The sequence below is a fragment of the Geotrypetes seraphini genome, chromosome 9 (genome assembly GCF_902459505.1).
Source record: "Geotrypetes seraphini chromosome 9, aGeoSer1.1, whole genome shotgun sequence".
Lineage (NCBI taxonomy): Eukaryota > Metazoa > Chordata > Amphibia > Gymnophiona > Dermophiidae > Geotrypetes > Geotrypetes seraphini.
Window position 1 is genome coordinate 63,926,417 of NC_047092.1, and position 23,790 is coordinate 63,950,206.

General features: G+C 43.1%; 1 protein-coding gene across 3 annotated transcripts in view; it reads right to left on the bottom strand.

The window, feature by feature from the left end:
- ADAMTS20 (ADAM metallopeptidase with thrombospondin type 1 motif 20) overlaps positions 1-23,790 on the bottom strand; it is a 223,301-nt gene that overhangs the window by 24,727 nt on the left and 174,784 nt on the right. For 2 of the 3 annotated variants that reach the window (XM_033959656.1, XM_033959655.1), the window contains 6 exons: positions 19,993-20,166; positions 16,172-16,342; positions 14,046-14,249; positions 10,787-10,916; positions 3,743-3,837; positions 3,570-3,664 (listed from right to left, as the gene is read on the bottom strand). In XM_033959656.1, the coding sequence (XP_033815547.1) occupies positions 3,570-3,664; positions 3,743-3,837; positions 10,787-10,916; positions 14,046-14,249; positions 16,172-16,342; positions 19,993-20,166 (869 nt within the window). The remainder of the gene's footprint in view (positions 1-3,569; positions 3,665-3,742; positions 3,838-10,786; positions 10,917-14,045; positions 14,250-16,171; positions 16,343-19,992; positions 20,167-23,790) is intronic. The other variant, XR_004540714.1, reaches the window with a different exon arrangement.

Here is a 23,790-nt window from a genome sequence, read left to right on the forward strand (position 1 = left end):
ATTGGTTTCTGTTGGTCATCTTCACTATGTGTGCTGCTTTATTCAATTCTGTGGAGGTTCTTTCATTTTTTTGTTTCCCCAATAAAGGTATGGGTAACACACTCACATTTGGAACTTACCATAGGATGCCTGAGCATGTTGGGAGAGGGAAGCAGATAGTAGGCATTTCTGCACTAATCAGTATATGCAATTCCAGTATATACTAATCAGTACAGTGGTGCCTCACACAACGAACTTAATCCGTTCCAGGAGCAAGTTTGTTATGTGAAACGTTCGTTGTGTGAAACGCGTTTTCCCATAAGAATACATGTAAAACAAAATAATTCGTTCTGTAGCATAAAATATGCTAAGGTGACATAAAAAAAGATAAATTTTTGGTTACTATTTTTATTTAGATACATCTAAAAACATAATTGTTTTTTAAAACAACACACATTTTTTAAATTTAAAGACAGACTAAGTAGAGTCTAATTTTACAGTGAGAGAGGGCAGAGTCTCAGCGGCAAAAACTGGGACTTAACTGTTCATTTTTTTTTTTTTCTACCGTGTTTCCCCGATGATAAGGCAGGGCCATCAAATAAGACAGCCCCCCCTTTTTAGAAAAAAATGTAAAATAAGGCACCCCCCCCGCAAATAAGCCACCCACCGATACCTGCGCTTACCCGAATCGGGTGGTACGGTGGGTGACTCCGTGTGGTCCCTGGCACCCCCGACACGATCGGGGCAAGAGGGAGCTCAAGCCCTCTTGCCCCCCCGACTCCCCGACACGATCGGGGCAAGAGGGAGCTCAAGCCCTCTTGCCCCCCCGACTCCCCGACACGATCGGGGCAAAAGGGAGCCCAAGCCCTCTTGCCCCGCCGATTCCCCAACTCCCCGACAATATCGGGCCAGGAGGGAGCCCAAGTCCTCCTGGCCACGGCGACCCCCTAACCCCACCCTGCACTACATTACGGGCAGGAGGGATCCCAGGCCCTCCTGCCCTCGACGCAAACCCCCCCTCCCCCCAACGACCGCCCCCACCCCAAGAACCTCCGACCGCCCCCCCAGCCGACCCGCGACCCCCCTGGCCGACCCCCATGACACCCCATGTGCCTCAGGCCCTGCCCCCAGGAGGGACCTAAGGCTCCCGGGCCTATTCTGATTGGCCCAGGCGCCTTAGGCCCCACCAGTAGGCGGAGCTTTGGGACGGATGGGCCAATCCGGCCTCATTCCGTCGTTGGCTGCCTGCCGGACAGGCGGGTTTGGCTCCCGTCTGTCCGGCCAACTACAGAAAGGTACGGGGAAGGGGGTTGGGGGTGTCGTGGGGGTCGGCCAGGGGGGTCGCGGGTCGGCTGGGGGGGCGGTCGGAGGTTCTTGGGGGGGGGCGGTCGTTGGGGGGAGGGGGGGTTTGTGTCGAGGGCAGGAGGGCCTGGGATCCCTCCTGCCCGTAATGTAGTGCAGGGTGGGGTTAGGGGGTCGCCGTGGCCAGGAGGACTTGGGCTCCCTCCTGGCCCGATATTGTCGGGGAGTTGGGGAATCGGCGGGGCAAGAGGGCTTGGGCTCCTTTTTGCCCCGATCGTGTCGGGGAGTCGGGGGGGCAAGAGGGAGCCAGGCGGAGAGAGGGCAGTTAAGCGCAGTGCCTGCGCGGAAGGATGCAGCTCGGGCGACTTCGTTGTGTGAAACGAAGTTCGTTGTAGGGAGCAAGACATAAAGTTCGTTGTGCGCAGCGTTCGCTGTGCGAGGCGTTCGTTATGCGAGGCACCACTGTATATACAATTCCACGCACTGACTAGCACAGGATTACCACATGAGCTCTTACTACCTACAAAACAGGTGGCAATAAGTGCTCGCGTGGCAATTGTTTTTAATGTTGTATGATCAGGAAACAGGCAGTGGTTTTCTAGTCCCCCTGAAAATGAAGCTGAATAAGTGTCCCTTCCCGAGAAAGCGTAATGGCGAAACTCGAGTTGAGGGGTCGGCTAGATAGGACAAGCTTCAGAAGTATAACTAGTTCAGGCAAAGGGGAGCCAAAAAAAAAACTTGGAGTCACCGCTAAGCAAGCAGTCCATAAAGATAAGTGTTCAAGATATTTTGATATAAGATTGATTAAAGGGAAAAAAAATGCTATTTGGCAGATTGGAAAGCAACAAAACAACAAAAGAACTTGTAGTGCATTTCGGAGATTCACTGGTATGCTACCAAACGCTATTTTTCCAGGCTTCTTTTTGTGATATTTTTCTTTTTACCTTTATTACCATGGACCCCTGATGAAGGTTGTCCGAAAAATGGACCGTGTTGGGTCCCCCGTCTGGTAAAAGGTTTTTAGTTAAGATTTATTTGTCAAAATAAAATTTGCCTGCACCGTGTACAAGTCTGCAGTTTTGGTTTGTTTGCATTTGGCAGATTGGGACAGTGAGAGTGCTATGATGGTCCCTATGGCAACCTATGCTTTGAACACATGAGCACTTTGGTTGGTGGGCTGAGCACTTCACATCACATTATTTAAATATCATTTAAATATTTTTATAATATAATTTTTTAAAAATCTTGTTATTAGTTTATCAATTGTTATGAATGGCCATGTGCTAATAGCAACATTAGCACATGGCCATTAATACAGGAAATAGAAATGCAACCATTTTACTGCTATGGTAAAAATAGCCTTAGCATGTGGGAAAAACAATATAAAGGAGCTCTGTATGATTGGGGTATACATGATGAGGATTGAGTGTTCTGTATGGGTTGGAGTGGTCTGCGGGGAGGGTGGGAGTGAGTGAGATAAGAGATGGGTCCGCAATTTCACAAAAAATGTTATTGCAGTCTTAGGGCTCCTTTTACGAAGGTGCGCTAGCGTTTTTATCGCACACACCGGATTAGCGTGCGCTAGCCAAAAATCCGGTAGCGGCTAGCGCGCGTGGCAATTTAGCACGCGCTATTCCATGCGTTAAGCCCCTAAAAGGAGCCCTTAGTTAGCTCCAGGAAGGTGACTTCTTTCTAAACCTTCTATGCCTCGTTTTTGGAGGGGATTTCCTTCACTCAAAGACTGTTAATGTATTTCTATTATGTGGGCCTTATGTTGGCTGTTTCTCTGATGCTGTGATTTCGTTACCAATCCTGGAATGTTTCTATTCTGGACAAGTCATGTTGTTTCCTGACTAGTGTTTCCTGTTTGTATTGGCTGCTTTATTAATAAAAATTATTTCAAAAAAATAAATAAATAAAGGAGCTCTAAGAGCATTTTTTATTACAGCTTAGTAAAAGGACGCCTAAATCACCCCTCCCACCTTTTTACAAAACTACGAAAGCGGTTTTTAGCACAGGCCAGCGTGTAAGTTCCATTGTGCTTGGTTTTAATTATCCATATTTGTGAATCATTTGTTGCACAATTGTAGTTGGAAAAACTTAATAAAGATTTTAAAAAAAAACCACAAAAACAACAAACGCTTTTGTGGTTTTCTAAAAGGGGGTGGAGTCAGTCATTTGTTATCGTCATGGGGAGTGTAAGCTATAAGCAGCATATTTTTCCTAAATAGAAATGCATTTTTACAAGTCAAAAAAATTTTCAACTACTAAATAAAAAGCTTAAGTACCTATAGCCAAATACTTCTGAAAAATTTTCTGTTTCACCTTTAGGCAGTGTTATATATTCTTTTGGATTACTCGACTGCATACCTGAACAAAAAACCTACAAAAGAAAGTAAGAATGATAAGGTGATCTCATAAATATGCTTTACTGAAGCCATCAAATGTTACTTTTTAATACCTTTAACGCTTTGCCCCTTATTTTAATCTGGTATTCCCCATCCTTTCTGATGCCTTTCTTCGCATGGATATCTTTACAACTGGTAAATATTTTACCTTTAAGAGAAAGAAATAAAAAATTTCTAAAAATACAATTAAATAATGTCACTTCTTTTTTTTCTAAATGAAAGGATGTTGCTAAATTTAATAAAGTAGAAGCAAATTTATTTTCTGGTCTTGATTTGGATATTATTAGAAGGTCATTGGGCAAAACTAAGGTGTTCTCATAAGCCTGTTCTCATAAGCCTGCACAGGTACATATGAAACACCATATATTATCTGCAATGTAGAGGCCATGCCCGTTCTCTGTCCATGTCCCTCCCCATACCATGTTAAGAAGGTGGAAACAATTCTATAAGGTGGTGCCTATCAGGAGCCTTTTCTATAAATGAAAGTAGGCCGATATTAAGCTCTATTTAACTAGCCATCTCCTGGCTGGTCAAATAGTGCTTAGCCATCTAACTGCATCTATTCAGCTGGAGACAGTCAGCCATTTCCGCTGAATATTCGTGTTTAGTGGTTAAAACTTAGCTGGCTTAATTGCACGAGCTTCAAAAATAGTAGGCCTATCTTTGGCAGCCATAAACTTAACTGGCCAGTGCACAATATTGACCTAGCTGCTAAAAAGACCCCTTGATATTTAAATGCTGGTCACTGGAAATGGCCTGGCATTGAATAACCGGACTCAGCAAAAGCAAAAAAAGACTGCAGAATGAAATGTACAAGGTACAGGAATGTTTATTAAAAGTCTACACAAAATTGTAATCCAAAGAAGTGGCTCTCATATACATGGAGTATGGACCCAACACGGTCTGTGTTTCGGAGAAACACTCCTTCCTCAGGGGTCCGAGATATCCTATGTACCACAAATAGAGAATCATATGGAGAACAACGTGGTTGTATAAAACACTTAAAATTTGTGAATAAACATTCCTGTACCTTGTACATTTCATTCTGCAGTCTTTTTTTTGCTTTTGGTGTTCACCTTTTACTGCAGACCCGTTGGATTTCTTTTTGTTTTGCCTATCCGGACTCAGCACCAACCACGGGAATTAGCCGGCCTGCCTCTCCTGAACTGAATATCGGCTCTTAGTTTCCATCATAAATTACTAATGTAACTGGGTATGTATGTGTATATGTGTTTAGGCACAAGCCCTTATGCTAGCCATAGAACTGATTTAAACGTCCATGCCTAAATTTGGGAGATGTATTTAGATGTGCAGGTCAGTGAGTCTCAAGTTTCACCAGAGAATGTGGCGCAGTGGTTAAAGCTACAGCCTCAGCATCCTAGGGTTGTGGGTCCAAACCTATGCTGCACGGGGCAAGTTACATAATCCCCCCCCCCCCCCCCCATTGTCCCAGGTACATTAGATAGATTGTGAGCCTACCGGGATAGACAGGAAAAATGCTTGAGTACCTGAATAAATTCATGTAAACCATTCTGAGCTCTCCTGGGAGAATGGTATATAAAAATAAATAAGTATTTTAGAACAGAATCTGCTGTCAGAGCCTGTTCCTCTTAAAACCAATAGGAGGAATTTTTTTTCCCACTTAGAGAATAGTTAAGCTCTGGAACGCATTGCCAAAGGATGTGGTAAGAGCGGATAGCGTAGCTGGTTTTAAGAAAGGTTTGGACAAGTTCCTGGAGGAAAAGTCCATAGTCTGTTATTGAGAAAGACATGGGGGAAGCCACTGCTTGCCCTGTATTGGAAGCATGGAATATTGCTTCACATTGGGTTTTGGCCAGGTACTAGTAACCTGGATTGGCCACCATGAGAACGGGCTACTGGGCTTGATGGACCTTTGGTCTGACCCAGTAAGGCTATTCTTATGTTCTTATAGGAGAAATGGACTTGTATGTTCTCGGTGATGGCCCCAATGTGGTGGAACTCCCTTCTGAGGGAATTAAAACTAGAAAAGGACACCAAAAAAGTTCAAGAAAGAAATAAAGATGATACTCTTCGCAGAACACTTTAACAAATAAAGAAATTAGAGGGAATAGCAACATGGGGGGGAAACAGCAGGCTACTACCCACTTGGAACATGAAAGGGTGAACTCACGAATAATATAAAGAAAGATAAATATATGACATACAGAAACTATAATAATACTATGGGCTCCTTTTACTAAACTGCGCTAGTGGTTTTAGCGCACTAGACGCTAATGCCAGCATTGAGCTGGCATTAGTTCGTAGCGCGGGGTTAGCGTACGTGGCAATGCAGCGCGCGCTAATAACGCTAGCACACCTTAGTAAAAGGAGCCGTATATGTACATAGATGGTATATATAGGTAGCATATACATATATAGAACTCAAATATTGTAACACCTTTACTGAAGCTTATGCAAACCGCTCTGTATTGGCTCCCCAGTCATTAGTAGTGGGGTAGAAGCATCCAATAAACATGTCTAATAAACGTCTAAAAAACCAACCACTTCAAAGTCAACACATAACTGGTTATGCTGTAGAATAGCAGAATAACTGCTTGGGTACTGGCACATAACCTACTATCTTTGCGACCTTGGAAACATAACCAGTTATTATCCCAATGATGTCAAAGGGGCCAGTTTCTTTTGCCAGTTTGGCATCTGGGGAGACAAAAACTATTGGTGGATTAAAGAGACACTTCTCCCCAATTCCTCCAGTGGGATGCTCCCAGCATTGATCTTTTAGGACACAGCCATTTACTCGAGAATTCTATCCATGGTGCCTAGCATTATGCTCTATTTCAGTGCTGATGTTTTGCCATGGAAAGGTGTTATAATGGAAGCAAAGCACCAAAATGGTCCAAAAGGAAGGATTAGGTTCTTACCGCGATAATCCTCTTACTTGTAGAACAGAATACGATTCCTTACGGATAGGTTGTGTACCCCAACTCATGATTGTAGACGGTATCAATCATTTTTCTCAGCTCCACTTCCTTGTCTCCCTGGGCAATGCCCTCTCTCTTCAGTCCATACCAAAAGCAAGCAGTAACCCCTAGAAGAGGAAATAAGGGTGAGGGGTTCAGGGACTCCCTGAGAACGTTAACTTCGCTCTGCTCTGCAATAGGAATAACAAACAATAGGAACAAAAAAACAGTAAACAATCATTGCAGAAATAGAGGTAGAACCAACTCAACACCTACCTATGTGCAACCAGCACCAACACTTGTATGGCTCTGTGAAAGCAGCGAGCAGTGGGACTTACCCACTGCCTTACAATAATTTCCTTTTCTTCTCTTTTGGCTGCCACGAGTCAAGCCTCTGGAAATTCAACTCAAACTATTATACAACGCAGGCTGTATTCATCTCTGACAGGGCAAGGCATAAGGAATCATATGCTGTTCTAAAGGATGGATTATCGAGGTAAAAATCTAATCCTTCCTTCCTGTGCAAACAGCAGACAATTCCTTAAGGACGGGGCTACCAGAGCAGTCCCTTGAGTCTAGGGTGGGACTGATGAGCCTGCAACAAACGCTGAGAACCCAAAAGCCACATCTGCTTGGGTTTACATGTCCACTCTGTAAAACTTCATAAAGATATGAAAAGTGGACCATATGGCTGCCCTGCAAATTTCCTCAGGCGACACTGCCCTGAACTCTGCCCAAGAAGACACATTTTTGGAAGAGTGAGCTTTCAGGATGACTGGCAGTTGTTTACCACAGGAAATCGCCATGAAAATTCATTGGGATATTGAAGCCTTAGAGGCTGGTCTTCCCTGATGATTAGAGCTGGATAAGACAAACAGATGGTCTGAAACATAGGTGTCGGAATGGAGGGGGAGGGGTCACAAGGGCCATGTAGGGTTGCCAAATGTCCAGATTTACCCAGACATGTCCTCTTTTTAGAGGGCATGTCTGGGCATCTGGACGGCTTTTCAAAAACCAGTGCTTTGTCCGGGTTTTGAAAAGCAGATCCCTTTAAAAGTGCTCATTGCGCAATCCACTACTAACTGAAAGAAAAAAAAAAAGTGTTGGTTAGCAATAACAAACAATTAGTCAATTGAAAGCTTCCCTTCAGACCGGCACTGTCTCAGGATTTTTTTTTTTTTCTTTTATAACTTTACTTGAACAGACCCCACTGGCTCTCTAAGCCATATGCCTTACCAGTATTAGTGGCAAGGCTTACAGCTGAGGTACCTCTACAGAAAAAATTTCAGGGCGGTGGGGGAAATGGGGGGAGGGACTCAACCCATCGAGTGTGACACTCCCGAAGTTGGACGGACCCCCAAAAGGGTCCCCCCCAAGCTCAATCCGGCTCTAAAGACGGGGACCACAAGGCCTCAAAATCAAAATCCAAAACCCTACACTAACTCAGGGAAGACTGCACAGGCCTACCACCTCCACCTGCTGGAAACTGAGAGTAGACTGGTTGAACTTGGGACTACACAGCCCATTTGTACTACAGCCAAAAGTTTATGTCTCAGTCTCTACCTGCTGGTCATGGTGAGCTATTACCCATCAGTGAAGCTGTGCTTGTCTGGAGAGACGCTTAAGAACTTTGTCATATCCCTTGCCCCTATTAAGAGACTTTCTGTGAAGTCTCAATGTTCCATTACCATCCTGGTAAACTCTGGGTAAGAAGGGAAGCATGTGGACCGTGACTTGGTACTGCATAACAGCAAAAGTTGAGCAGCCAAGACCTGTGAGGGCTCTCGGTCCAACTCCTGCAAAGACACTGTATCAACTTCAGTTAAATCTGACTGTCTGAAAAGTCTTCGCACCATCAGATCCTCTCCCTGATCTAGGGCTGCCACTGATTTCTGGCTGTCTGCCCCAAATTGCGAACCAGAATCTCCAAGGAAGATGATTTATTGGCATGCAATAACATAGTATCTGACCCTCAGATCATCCCAGTCCTTTTTTGACCAGACCTCTGGTTCCTACACATCCAGACTGTGCAGGGGCTTTGCCCTAAAAAAGGTAACACTCTCTGTGTACTTCCCTGCAGGCACACTGATGCTCTATTGCATTTTTGGTAGGCCGCATACATTAGGGCACAAATTCAGGATCAAAAACCTGACCTGGATCCTCCAGGGACCTCTGTCGATCTGATATCCGCTTCTTTTCAGGGTCAGTTGACTCCACATAGCTACGCTTCACTGGCGACACATAGTCATGGTTTAGGGGCTCTAACAGAGTTTTGAACTCAAGCTCTTATGCTCTCTGCAACTCATGACCTACGGAGGGACCAGAGGGGGTTAAGCCTATGGCTTCTAACCCCCAAGCACCTCATTGCATGCAGCAAACAAGTGCTCCTCAGGCACCCATCCAGTGCAATCTTTACATGCTATAGGGATCAAATCACATGAGGAGTCCATTATAATCTATTTAAATCAAAATTGAGGTGTTTTAGAGGCAGGCAGAAGCTTTTAAAATAAAATCGGAAAAGCCAAGCATTCTGGTACTAAAAAACAGCCTGTGGGAGCAAAGTTCAAAATGCTGAAAATAGGCTTTTAGAGGTAGGGAACACTTGACATAACTCCAGAAACCCTTAGTTTTGCCAATTTCTGACCCATCCTGTTTTTCTCATAGACAGAAATGAGCTGTACTCACAGACCTGCCATGTGCTATGCCTACATCAGCTTCTCACTGCAGCTGGAAATGGAGAAGGGATTTCTGTCTCAAGGCAGCTCCAGTGGTTTGTTTCTTTGAGCCTCAAACCCTCGTGCTACCACACAATTCTTGGGGAGGGGGGAGCTGCAGACGACCTCCGCCAAGCCTCCTGGTCAGTTACGGGGTCTAATCAGCTAGTGACCAAGTGCCCGACTCCAAAGGAGTAAGCACTGCTCCCAGGGAACCTATTCCCGAGCTTCAAGTGTTAAAGCAGGCCAGCCAGGCAGGTTCTCTTTTACAAGTGTGGTCCTCTTGGCTACATATTCCAACGTCTGACCCTTCTCCCAGGCAGAGCTGTCCCAGGACTACTAGGAACCTCCTAGAACAGGGAAGCCTCAAAAAAGAGTGGATTAATACCCAAAAATAACAAATCTAGTGCAGAGCAGAGGAAAAAAACACCTCAACTCACTTGTAGCAGTTAAGAATGAAGAAAGAAGGCACTGCCCAGGGAGACAAGGAGGCAGAGGAAAATGACTGTCTTCTATAGTCCAACTCATGAGTTGGAGTACACAACCCTTCTGTAAGTAATTGTATGCTGTTTGCACAGGAAATGGTAGATTGGTGAAGGACTACTTACATGCCTTGCTACAGAAAAGGGCCTAAGTGTTTCTACCCAGATCTGAAAAGGGGCTTAATGATGGGAGGGACATGGGTGGGGCAAGAACATTCCCTTAAAATGCTAGCAGTGTTGTAGAATTGGGGGTTCCCCCCCCTCACCCACAACTTGTGCACCAGGATTTATACCTGGTTTCATCTGGTATAAATTCTCACGTCCAAAGTTGGGCCTTGCATAGAACACTGTTCAGCATTGATTCTTCAGCACCATATATTGAATCCAGCCCTTAATCCTCTTCAGATATAGGAAATGAATGCCTATGAGCTTAGTGTAGGATTGTCTCACTGACATACCCATACTATGCCCTCTTGACATTTGCATGCACTTGGATTTGATACGTGCATATCTTGGCTTTCCAAATGGGGATTTAGACATTTATGCAAGATGCTCGTAAATGTTTAAATGCTGATTTATACTCGTACACATATCAAACCTGAATAGAGCTTGTCAAATGAAGACTATAACATATAGCATTCAATAAGTTACTTATGTAAGTGTGAATCTTGCTCGCACTCTTCCCAGGTTTTACCACCTGCAGAATAGGCACCATCAAAGCTATGCACAACATTAAAGAATAGTATGCAGCAAGATTATTACCATTTGGGCACATTTCCACATATGCCTTTAAATGACTAGACTATAGGCATTTACATGCGTATTTATCACCTGAAGTTAGGTCATTCCTTATAGAATTGCCCCCTAGCACATAATTAGCACTAGATGTCATGCCAGTACTCTTTCATAAAAGGACTCTTAAATTATTTCAGTGCATTGTTCAGCCGCTGATTACTTACAGTCTTCTGCCTGACAGGTCTTCCTAGCTTCTGGTTTTAGACGTGATAAACATAAGTCACTGAGCACATCATTTTCAGTAGTACATTCTACTCTTCTCTCTACCAACCCAACTCCGCAAGTTGCAGAACACTACAAGCATGGAATACAAACATGGGTTGGAAAGAATAACACCAATAGGCAATGCCCAATCAAAATGCTCTCCTACTCTATGCTATTTCTAACATCTCACCTTATTCCTGGAAAGCAACCCAAAACAATATACATCAAAGAATATTATACATCAATATCACATAAAACTGTAAATAAAGGGGCCAGTAATCAGGCCGTGGGAGTTCGCCAAGCTGACGCCTGCAGTTGGTAGTGAACCTGGAAATTCAATGCCGGGCTGTATCCAGAGACTGCCATTGAATTTCCGGTCTATTTTTAGCAGCTAAATATATGGCCAACTAGGCCGATATTCATCGGCCGGCCGGCTAAGTTATAGTGGCCAAAGACAGACCTGCTATTTATATGAGTCTATCTGGCCACTCAACTTAGCCGGTCAGCCAATGAATTTAGGCACTAATCGGTTATGTCATGCGACATATCCAGTGACCAGACTAGCCGCTAAGTGCTAATATTCAGCAGCTATCTCGTGCAAAATATTAGTGCTTAGCTGGCTAAGTACAATTTAACTGGCCAGAAGCCATTCCTGAGTGGTTAAATAGTGCTAAATAAAAGGAAGATATCAAATCTCTGTTCTACTAGACAAGCGATCACATAACTAGACAATAACACTCTCTCAATCAATATATTCAAATGCCCTCATATTCAAAACATTTTCAAATAAACAACATAAAAATAGTTTCATAACAAATATATCATATATCTAAAAGTATTTATATGCAATGACTATGCCTCCAGCCCTTATATAACCTCTCCTCCAAATATTCCAAACTTAGCAAACTCTTTCTCTCAGAGAGAGATGTGAACACTAATATCTACCGTATTTTTCACTCCATAAGACGTACCCTAGATTTAGAGGAGGAAAAACCAAGAAAAAAAATACTCCACCAAATTGTGCCTTTGAACCCAGCCCCCTAGCAAAATAGACAAATATACTACAGCAGACAGATTTTGATCACTAAATTGAAACCCTGCCTTTGTTGTCTGGAGAAAGAAAGACAGACAGAAAGACAGACAGACAGAAAGAACGAAAGACAGAAAGAAAGAAAGACAGACAGACAGACAGACAGAAAGACAGGCAGACAGAAAGAACGAAAGACAGAAAGAAAGAAAGACAGACAGACAGACAGACAGAAAGACAGACAGACAGAAAGAACGAAAGACAGAAAGAAAGAAAGACAGACAGACAGAAAGACAGAAAGACAGAAAGAACGAAAGACAGAAAGAAAGAAAGACAGACAGACAGAAAGACAGACAGAAAGACAGACAGACAGACAGACAGACAGAAAGAAAGACAGAAAGAAAGACAGAAAAACAGAAAGACAGAAAGAAAGACAGAAAAACAGAAAGACAGAAAAACAGAAAGACAGACAGACAGAAAGAAAGAAAAACAGAAAGACAGACAGACAGAAAGAAAGAAAAACAGACAGAAAGACAGAAAGAAAGAAAGACAGACAGAAAGAAAGAAAGAAAGACAGACAGAAAGAAAGACAGACAGACAGAAAGAAAGAAAAAAAGAAAGACAGACAGAAAGAAAGACAGACAGACAGAAAGAAAGAAAGAAAAAAAGAAAGACAGAAAGAAAGACAGACAGACAGAAAGAAAGAAAAAAAGAAAGACAGAAAGAAAGAAAGACAGACAGACAGAAAGAAAGAAAAAAAGAAAGACAGAAAGAAAGAAAGACAGACAGACAGACAGACAGACAGACAGAAAGACAGACAGACAGACAGACAGAAAGACAAACAGACAGAAAGAAAGAGCTAATACCACCATACCTTCATTTGGTCACCTTTTGGCACTTATTCATTATCGAAACAGATCTAGCCTCAAATGTCCAAGTTTTTGCCCTGGACGTTTTCTGCAGTGTTCCATTATTGCAGAAAAATGTCCATAAATCTGCCCTAATCCCGCCCAAAACATGCTCCCAAAATGCTCCCTTGTGATTTAAATGCACTACAGACAAACAGCAGAGAAAACCATCTAAAAATGTGTTTCAAAAATTGCCATTTGGATGTTTTAGCAAACAAATGACACTTTATGCCATTTTTTGGACATTTTGAAACATCCTTTTGAAAATGTCCTTTGAAAATGAGCCCCATAGTAGAATTACAAATAAATCCATGCATTGCTGTCTGTTGAGGAGAGGGGCAATCTCTATCAGTTCACCTTTCAAAATTTAAACAAATTCCCCTTACTTACTGTACAATACTTGAACTTATTAGGGTTGATACCCTTACTATATATGAGTGTTGATTGTGTACATATTACCATGATAACTTGAAATTTATTTTATTTACACTTTATTATACTACACATATACTCATGACGAGGTAAATTATATTCTAAGTCATCCCACAATTTTGCTTTCATTGATAAGTAAAGACAGTCCTACATTGGGTAGTGGTGGGGGAAGGATGTGGCAGCCAACTGAATGTCGGCCTGTGATTGATGACTCCTCACCAGTGCTGAATCCACTCATCTCTTTGACCATGGAAGGCGGAGGGAGGGAAAGGAAACAGCAGTGGAAGCTCAGTAGGAGGAAGGAAATGGAGAAGCTAGAAAATAGACACAGATGGGTTCTGTTGAGATGAAGATACTGGACTATGGAAAGTTTGAAAGGGAGATGCTAGTCTACAAGGAATAAGGTCTTTAGCTACACCAAGGGCATGTGGGATGCATGGCTGAAGGTTTGCCTTTGATGTTGGAGGCTCTTAGACAACTCCTGCTGGTAGAATGAAGTAAGATCTTCCTGTATTTAATCCCACCCCAACATAAGTCCCAAGTAAATTCCAATTAAATTCTAATATTCTTAGCCCATCTTCCATCCTATTACTATTTCTCATAAAAATCCAATATAACAATATGCACATTACAATAAAATCATTAATCCAAAATCTACCCAGGTACCCTAACACAACCTTATGACCTAATCAAAATCAGGACAAATGGCAGGTATTTTTTTAATACTCTTCCAGACTGTCCCAAAAACTCTTGGCACACATGCATGCAATGGTTCTCTTACAACGTAAAAGCCACTGATCTCAGAAAAGCTTAAATTAAAGAATATATTTCTTTCTGTGTACATGTACTAACCTTGCTTCTCCATTTTCCCACTTTCCAAGTGGCAGCTTGTATGCAGCCCCTTTCAGTGCATTTCTGAATATATGGAGGAGACATAACTGGACATTTTCTGTAGGATATAGTTCGAAGACCATTGCTGTATCGTTTCTTAGTAGATTTTAATTCCTTACAATATGTTACCTTGTGATAATATCTGGGTTCACAGTCACCCAAACACTGAAATAATAATTGAAACAGAAACAGTATTAAAGAGGGGAAAAGCAGAATTCCCAAGTAAGGTTCATCATAAAGAGAGTTATTCTGCTTTTTCACGGAAGATTAAGAGCCTATTTTCTAAGATGTACGAGAAGCATGTAGGACACAATTCTCTATATTGCACTTAACATGCCAGTGCCAAAAAAAGTGCAATTCTATAAACTGTGCTTAAAGTTAGGCACATAGGAGCAGATGTGTTAAACTTTAGTTGCAGCCATCTGCACCAACTAATCTAATCAGTAATCTTATATTCCACTATTTTTCAATTCAAATTCAAAGCACATTACAACAAGAAAAACCCTACATTAAGGGGAGCACCTATACTTAAAAATTATTACACAAAAAGTTAAAATATCAAGAATAACATTTAGCAAAAAAAAAAAAAAAGGTCTATAAAGCTTTATGAAAAATAATATACAAATCTAGGCTTCTTATTTCTAAAGTATGACAGTTCCATGTCTGAATAGCCTGATAAGAAAATGATCATACCAGTTGACTCTTCCTAATTACTCAAAAAAAAAAACCCTAGTTACTCCGTGTAGTAATAAATCCCCCCTTTTATGAAGCCATGTTAGGCCTCTTTATCGCCAGCAATGGTGGTATTAGCTCTGACGCTCATAGTATTCCTATGAGTGTCGCAGCTAATACTACCACGGCTGGCGCAAAAAAAGCCTAAAATGGCTTTGTAAAAGGGGGCCAAAATTAGTTGGAACACATAACAGAGATGTTAATTGTTTTAGAGCATTACCATGTAAAGCCTTATGTACTAAACAAGACACCTTAAACTTAGGCCTCCTTTTGTCAAGAAGCATTAGGGTTTTTTATCGCCGGCTGCTGCGGTAAAAGCTCCGATGCTCATAGGAATTCTATATGTGGCCATAAAAACATAAGAATAGTCTTACTGGGTCAGACCAATGGTCCATCAAGCCCAGTAGCCCGCTCCCACGGTGGCCAATCCAGGTCACTAGTGCCTGGCCAAAACCCAAAGAGTAGCAACATTCCATGCTACCGATCCAGGGCAAGCAGTGGCTTCCCCCATGTCTTTCTCAATAACAGACTATGGACTTTTCCTCCAGGAAATTGTCCAAACTCTGCGCTGTGCTATCCGCTTTTACCACAACCTCTAGTAATGTGTTCCAGAGCTTAACTAACCTCTGTCGCAACCTGAAAGCAAAACATGGTCACATAGGGTTTTGGCCATGTTGGGTTGTTTGGTTTTTTTATAATCTTTATTCATTTTTAAAACTCACAATAAGTGTAACATATAATACAATCATTGTATACTTTAACATCACTTAATATATCATCAAATTCTAACTCGCATCAAATATCTCCCTCCCTTATACCCAACAATTATTCATAAGCAAAAGAAATCATAAAGTATTCACCCCACCCCACCCTGGACGTGTATGAACAAAAGGGAAAAATTCATATTTATTCTATGCAGTAATTTCAACCTTTACAGTATCTTGTTAATGGCTCTCAAATAACCTGAAATTTCTTAATATTTCCCTGCTGCATGGCAATTATCCTTTCCATTTTAAATATGTGACACAAAGAGTTCCACCAAAAGCTATAATTCAGCCTATCCCAATTTTTCCAACTATTGGTAATCTGTTGTATAGTAACCCCTGCCATAATGAGTAGAAGCTTATTATTATTAGAGGATATTTGGCTCTTAGCCCTCATTGACATGCCAAACAATACGGTGTCATAGGATAATGCCACCGGATTATCTAACAAACTATTTATTTGACCCCATATTGATTTCCAAAAAGCAAGTATCAATGGACAATAGAATAGCAAATGATCTAATGTCCCAGCTTCTTGGCACTATTGGTCTGTTCCGTATTTTCTATTCTTGCAGAAGATTAGAAATATACCTTTGATGAATCTCCTGTAAATACAATATATCTGCAGGGAACATTCTTGCACTGTTTTGTAGGCGATGGTTTTGTGGCAGGATCACAGTACGATTCATTCACATGCATTTTGTTGCTATCAACACACTTGACCTTCCGCCGGCTTTCCCCTTGCCCACACGCCACTGAGCACTAAATGCAATGGAAATATATCATTCATAACAGACCAGAAAAACAGAATTCCAGTGACATACAAATTTATGGTGATAATTTTTATAAAATAAATTATATGTTTTGGGTAAGAAAACAAAACAAAAAAAAACTTCAGACAAACATACAATGATGCAGGCTAAATTTATTATATCAAATAATTGAATGCGGTTAACATTACCACCTTAAAGCAAACCAAGGGAACCGACACCGTCCGTGTTTCGGTTAACACGCCTTCGTCAGGGGTCCCAGGTTGATAAGGTATCAATTGAAACCGCAAACAAAAAAAACTTCAGCCTGTACAACAAACAATTGCCAGAGAGCGGTCTGTGTTAAGTTTAAATTCATGCTCATCAAGAACATTCATTTCTTTAAAAGAGGAGGGCAAATTAATAGTGCTAGAATTTTCTAAATGGCCCAACAGTAGTGTTATCTTAGTACTGAATCCTTAGCAATATCTTTCATGATTTTTGAACATTTAATTTGAATCCAGGATCACTTCAAATAGTGAACATAATTACTTATTGGTATTAAGGAGGCTAGCAGGTTCTGTACCGCAGGTTAGTGATTCCTGCAATGAGGTCTGGATCCTCTATAGGGCGCCAATATCAGCAGTCGCTGATCATGTGTCAATCACGTGACAGTGCCCTATAGAGAATCGCACCTCCACGAAAGATAGGCGCTGGAAATGTAGGCAATGGATTTCGGGGCCTACATTTCTAACACCTAACTTTGTTGTGAATTGCGCCTACATAGGTGCTTTAGGCAGCCGCCTAATACCATTTCTGGTGTTAGCCACGTCCATAGTGGTGTTAGGTGGCATAAATTGCCTACGTAGGCGTGATTCTGGCACGTATTATTTAGGCGCTGGTGGGTGCTTTAACATTGCAGATTTTGCTGTTTAAACAGCGTTTGTTAATTAATTTAGGTGCAGGTAGGGCACCTACTGACACCTACATTTTAGAATTTCCCCTTAAGTGAACAACCCAACTTGATATTAACATCGCAAGCTGAATTATTCCTTTACATGAGAACAAAGTGGCCAGACTCCCCTCCCTCCCCAAGTCATCCTCTCATACCCTCTGGGCCATATTCTTTAAACTGTGCCCTATTTAGGCACTGCTAGGCACCTAATCACATCTGCCCAGTGATGTCTAAGTTCGGGATCTGCGCCAAACATAATATTTTAATTGGCTTAATCAGAGTGGTAATTGATTACGCAGTTTTCAGCCAATTTTTTTAAAAAGTTAGGCAATTTAAGAGTTCAGAGCCAAACTCTTAGGACACCTAGCGACACCTAAATGGAGGCACCGTCCAATGCCTAGCGACACCCAACGACACCTATGTTAAAAAGTAGGCATGATTATGGGCCATTCAACATAGGTGCCACCAAATTAGGCGAGTGAAAAGCTGGCCGAATGGAGTGGCATCTATGCCTAGCGATGCCTAAGTCTGCTTAGGCGCTGCTAGGCATTGTTCTATAAATGGAGTCAATTTTTTTTTGATTGACAACTGCACTGATCGGCACCTATAGTGTATGCACCATTTATAGAATCTGAACCTCTGTTCCCCCAGAAATCACATGATCCTCCCATCCCTCCAAAAAAGCTTGAAACTAGTAATGCAAGACAACCACTAGGTTCTACATGTGCCATTTTTATTTATTTGAATTTATCAACTGCCTTTATGAAGAGATTTACCCAAGGCAGTGATTTTGAACCTGGACCACAAGAGCTTATCAATGCAGGCCCAGGGGACCTATGGTGGCATGGTGAGAGGGATCTTCAGGAAGGGCAGGCAAGTTTCTTTGGGAGGCTCAGGGATATCAAGGAGATTATTTCAATGTGTGTGGATGGTTGGGAGAGGAGGGAACTCTCATCTTCATTCGGGGAAGAAGTAAAGATCTAAGTGAGACTTATCTAGCACCAGCAACTTTAAGAATGGTGCCCAAGAGCATTAGCAGGTTTTAAAAAAGGCCTGGATAATTTCCTAAAAGAGAAGTCCATAGGCCACTATTGAGATGGCTTGGGGAAATCCACTGCTTATTCCACACTTGGAATACTGCGTCCAACATTGGTCTCCATACCTAAAGAAGGATATAAAAATGCTCGAGAGGGTGCAGAGACGAGCAACGAAGCTAATAAAGGGCATGGAGAACTTGGAATACGAGGAACGACTTAAGAGACTGGGATTGTTCTCCCTTGAGAAGAGGAGAATGCGAGGGGCTATGATTGAGACTTTCAAAATACTGAAAGGAATCGACAAAATAGAGCAGGAAAAAAAATTATTTACAATGTCTAATGTGACACGGACATGAGGACATGGACTGAAGCTAAGGGGGGACAAGTTCAGGACAAATATCAGGAAGTTCTGCTTCACGCAATGAGTGGTGGACACCTGGCATGCTCTCCCAGAAGAGGTAATTGCGGAATCCACCTTTCTAGGATTTAAGGGTAAGTTAGATGTGCATCTCCTTATGAGTGGCATAAAGTGACATGGATAAGGGTAAGTTAGATACACATCTCCTTATGAGAAGCTTAGAGTGATATGGGGACTAAAACTATGCCAGGGTACACCTGGCGGGGCCTTCGCGTGTGCGGATCACCGGACTTGATGGACCTAGGGTCTGTTCCGGAGATGGCACTTCTTATGTTCTTATTACTTGGGATCTAGCTAGGTACTTGGGATCTGGGTTGGCTATTGTTGAAAACAGAATAATACTGGGCTTGATGAACTTTCAGTCTGTCCCAGTATAGCAATTCTTATGTTCTTAGGACAGGAAAAATAAAGCCAGCTTAAAGCTGGTGTTATTTTTCCATGAATAACGCAGCTTGCAAAGTTCAATATAACTTGCTGTATTCTAGTTGCATATTACTAAGGTATTCTGAATGCATTTGTATGTTTTGTATCTTATTATTATGCCCCCATGTTGACTTAAACTAACATGTGTTATGATAAAATAAAGGATGGGTTTCCACTTTAACACATATTAAAGAAGTAAATATTAGGCATTATTTCCTAACTCAGGCTAGTGACTGTCCCCCTTAACTGTATGCCTAGAGCTAAGAAAGTTCAAATCCAGTTCAAAACACAGTCTATGCCACTATTGTTCACTGACCTACTAGACTTTAATTAATCAAAATGCTCCATAATTAAAAATTAGGTTGGTGAAAAAATAGCCAAAGAGTTAAGGTAGGCTAAGTGGTACATTTTTACCAACTTTGACACCACTCTATATTGCTTCTGACTCCACAGCCTTGGAAGGAGCAACTGCCAACTCTAAACCATCAATGAAAACATAAGAGGGAGAAGAGGACAGGACCTCAAGCCTGTATGTTGGCAAAGCTGGAGGGGGCATGAAGGGACTCCTTCTATTTGAGGCAGGGAAAGGAGAGAGAGAAGGGGTTGTTCTTGTTCCAGGGCTAGCCTTGCTGGAAAGAGGTTATCTAGCAAATATTGGCCTTAACATCTCAGTATCTGAGTTGGTGCTAAGGCTTTAAAGATGTAGCGATCCATCTCGAAGCTTCATTACTCAACTAATCAGATGGACAACATTTCTTTCACTGGGATAAAAAAAGAAAACATCCTTCATACAGTAAAAACAATTGCATCATTCTTTGTCAAACACTTACATCCTGCCAGTCATCTGCAAGCCATTGATATTGTAAGCAGTCAGGCATCCAACAATACTCTTTATCATCTGGGCGAATAGCAACATTGCACATTTCCTCATGAACTCGACCTTGACCTCTGAGTCTACAGAAGACATTCCTTTGCTGAAAACCCATGCCACAGGTGACTGAACACTGAAAAAAATGACAACGACATTTCTATTACAGCAACACCACTCTGTTTCTGTTTATTAGCACACTGAAGGCACAGTAGCCAAAACCATTTATCTGGAGTCTTAGCTGGAGATGACGGTGGAAACAGATGTAATACATACTAAAAGGGAGATATAGGCAGTCCCTGGGTTAAGAATGGGTTCTGTTTTTTAAACCGTTCTTAAGTTGAATTTATATGTAACTTATATCCTAGTATTCTTCCCACCTCCACCTCCTTGAGGCCCCTCTTGTATCCCTTTCCATCCATCCCACTGTTCCCTCTCCACCACCATATCCAACAGTACTCCCTCTCATCTCTCTCTTCCTCATGCATCTCTACCTCACTCCTCTCCCATCACCATGTCCAATAATTCTCTTTCCCTCCTTATGCCCAACAATTTTCCTCTTTCTTCATCTTCCAATGCACACCATCTCTCTTTCCCTCTCACAGACACCCAATTCTCCCTTTCTATTCCCTCCCCCACCTAAGCATCTCTTTTCCTAACTATCTCCATCCTATGGCTCATGATCCCCTCCCTCCCTCCATTCTGTGTCCCAAGTTCATGCCCCCTCCCTCCTTCCTTCCATCCTTTGTCCAAAGTCTGTGCTTCCTCCTGAGTCTCAATGCACCCCTCTCCCTCCCTCCCATGTTCCAACGTGCCCCTCTCTCTCTCCCTTCCTCCATTCTGTGCCCCAAGTACGCGCCTCCTTCCGGCGGATGTTTACCTCTTCTGGTCAGCTCCCTCTTCCTTCCAGCCACAGTCATTTCTCTGAACAAAGCTGTGGGCAGCAGCTCCTACACGCGTCTCGCGGCTGAACCAGAAGCCTTTCCTCTGATGTCGGATGAAACTCCTTCTACGTCAGAGAGAAGGCTTCTGGCTCAGCCACGGGACGCACGTAGGAGCCGCTGCCTGCGGCTTTGTGCTGAGAAATGACTGCGGATAGAAGGCGAAGGGAGCCAGCCAGAAGTAAACACCCGCCAGAGGGAGGTAGGTACTTGGGGCACAGAATGGAGGGAGGGAGAGGGGCGCGTTGGGACTCAGAAGGGAGAGCGGCATGTTGGGACACCGAAGATAGAACAGGACACTCGTTCGTAAGTATAAGTCCAACATAAGTAGGATGTTCATAAAACGAGGACTGCCTGGAGCATCTAATAAGCACAAATCAGAACATTTCAAATAATACAGATATGACACTAATACTTTTCTATAATACAGCTTCTCTTATAGCCAAGGGGGTCAAATGCAGATATTAGATGGGGGAAAAGATGAGTGGTAGAGTGCTTGGGATAAACAGAAGGGAGACTAAACTCAAGGCAAGTTGTTTATACAGTTAAACAAGGTGTAAGGTATTAATTTAGTTAGTGGGTGTAGCAAGCTAGTCCTGGGTGAAGAGCCAGGTTTCACCTGCTTCCTGAAGTAGTACTTTTTGAGAATCTTGCCAGGTACTTGTGACCTGGATTGGTCACTGTTGGAGTATCTGACTGGATGGACCTTATTATTATTATTATTATTCGATCTGTTTCACTATGGAAACGCTTATGCTTCTTATGAAATTCAGTGCCAGCCACTATTTGTACATCTGTCCTGAATACCTATATTTTTAAAATTCTACAACAGAAATTAAGCACCTACCGTGTTTCGGCAATTGGACTTTGTGAAGAGTCTAAAAACTTATAAAGAATACAAACAAAATAAAACATACCGTATTTGCCGGCGTATAAGACGACTGGGCGTATAAGACGACCCCCCAACTTTTACAGTTAAAATATAGAGTTTGTTATATACTCGCCGTATAAGACTACCCCTTCTTCCGATTCGCGACCCCCCCCCCAAGCCGGCAAAAACAGCTTTGCACCACAGGCCCAACCGCCCAAGACGAGTCGGAGGCCCCTACCCGCCGCATCCTGCACGTGGGCAGACTCACCACAAACGCTGCTGATGGCCCCAATCGACACGCTGACCTCCCCGCGCACGCTGACCATCTTCTCTCTGCCTGCACTTTCCCCGCGGCCCTCTTCGGCGACTCAGCAGGGGCTGTGATCAAGACAGGCTGCAAACGTCGGGACCTTCCCTCTCTGAGTCCCGCCTATTTTGTTTCAACTTCCTGTTTCCGCATAGGCGAGACTCACAGAGGGAATGACCGCCTGTCTTGATCGCCCGAGGCTGGGAGGACCAGAAGATTTCTGCAAACACCATCGGGGCAGAAAATTTAACGGGTCCTTCTCGCCGGTCCTGTGCGGACCGGCAGGAATTTTCTGCGGACCGGCACGTAAACAGTACCCGGCGTATAAGACGACCCCCGACTTTGGGGAGGATTTTAAGGTACTGAAAAGTCGTCTTATACGCCGGCAAATACGGTAAGTAAAAGTGTGTGTGTGTGTTTGTTCAGTTTTCTATACTCTATACTGTTCTCCTAGGGGAGCTCAGAATAGTTTACATGAATTTATTCAGGTAATTGAGCATTTTTCCCTCTGTCCTGAGTGGGTATCTCTCCTGCCGAATTTTCATTTAAGGTACAAGGTTGGGGGAGTTGGGATGTTCGAGGGCTGTTGGTGATTTGGGGATCTGAACAATCGGAGTCTTAGGCCACTCCCAGTGCATTCCAGAATGCACTGGGAGGGAGGTGTAAGATTCCAGTTGGCCCAGGTGCCTAAGGCCCCTCCTATGGGTGGGGCCTCAGGCGCCTGGGCCAATCAGGTCCTTAGGCCCCTCCCCAGCACATCCCAGGATGCACCGGGAAAGGGAAGGCCCACCATTCTTTGGAGTAAGCAACCCTTCAGCCAGCCTGTGAGAAATAGGTACCAGGGGGGAGAAGGGAGAGGGTCTGGGGGAGTTGGGAGTGAGTGGGTGGGGGGATGTCTTCGGGGGGGAGTTCCCGCAGGTGGGACTGGAAATTCCTCCTGCTGGTGATCTTCCGAGGGGAGGTTTCCGGCAGGAGTGAGTGGGCATCCCTCATCCCTCCTGCTGGGGACATTCGGGGGAGGGTGAAAGCAGGAGTGACTGGGCATCCCTCCTGCTGGCCAACTTCACGTCTAGGGGGTTTCCTGCTACGGCCACTCAGTGATCGCAACAGGGAGATTCCCTTGCCACGATCAGCTCAGCGGCAATGTAATTCTTAAACAGAGCCTGTGACATAGATACCAGTTAGAGAATCGGGGTAGTTATGTGGGGGTTAGGCATCTATCCATCAGGACAGACATGATTCTATATAGGACGCCCTTGTGCAATTCTCAATAGCTGCTTAGGCGGCTGCTGAGACCGGGCATCCTATACAGAATCAGGCCCTTAGTGCCCCTTGATGAATTCCCCCCTAAAAAGCATGCACAGTTCAGGAGCATGCCCAAAGTTTGAGCGCTTTATAGAGAACCTGCTTAAATCGCTTAGAATATATCTGCCGATCGTATCGTATAAAGATCTATTTAAAAAAAAAAAATGGTGCTTCCTATGTCAAATGGTGATTGCTCTCATTCCAGGCATAAGGATGTAAAAAATAATAGTCTTACAGGGAGAGATGATAAACATTAGTTGAAAGCAAAAGCAAAAACAATGTCTGCCTCTTTTCCATTTTTTAATGGTATGCATATTACCTCCTGTATCAGCCCTT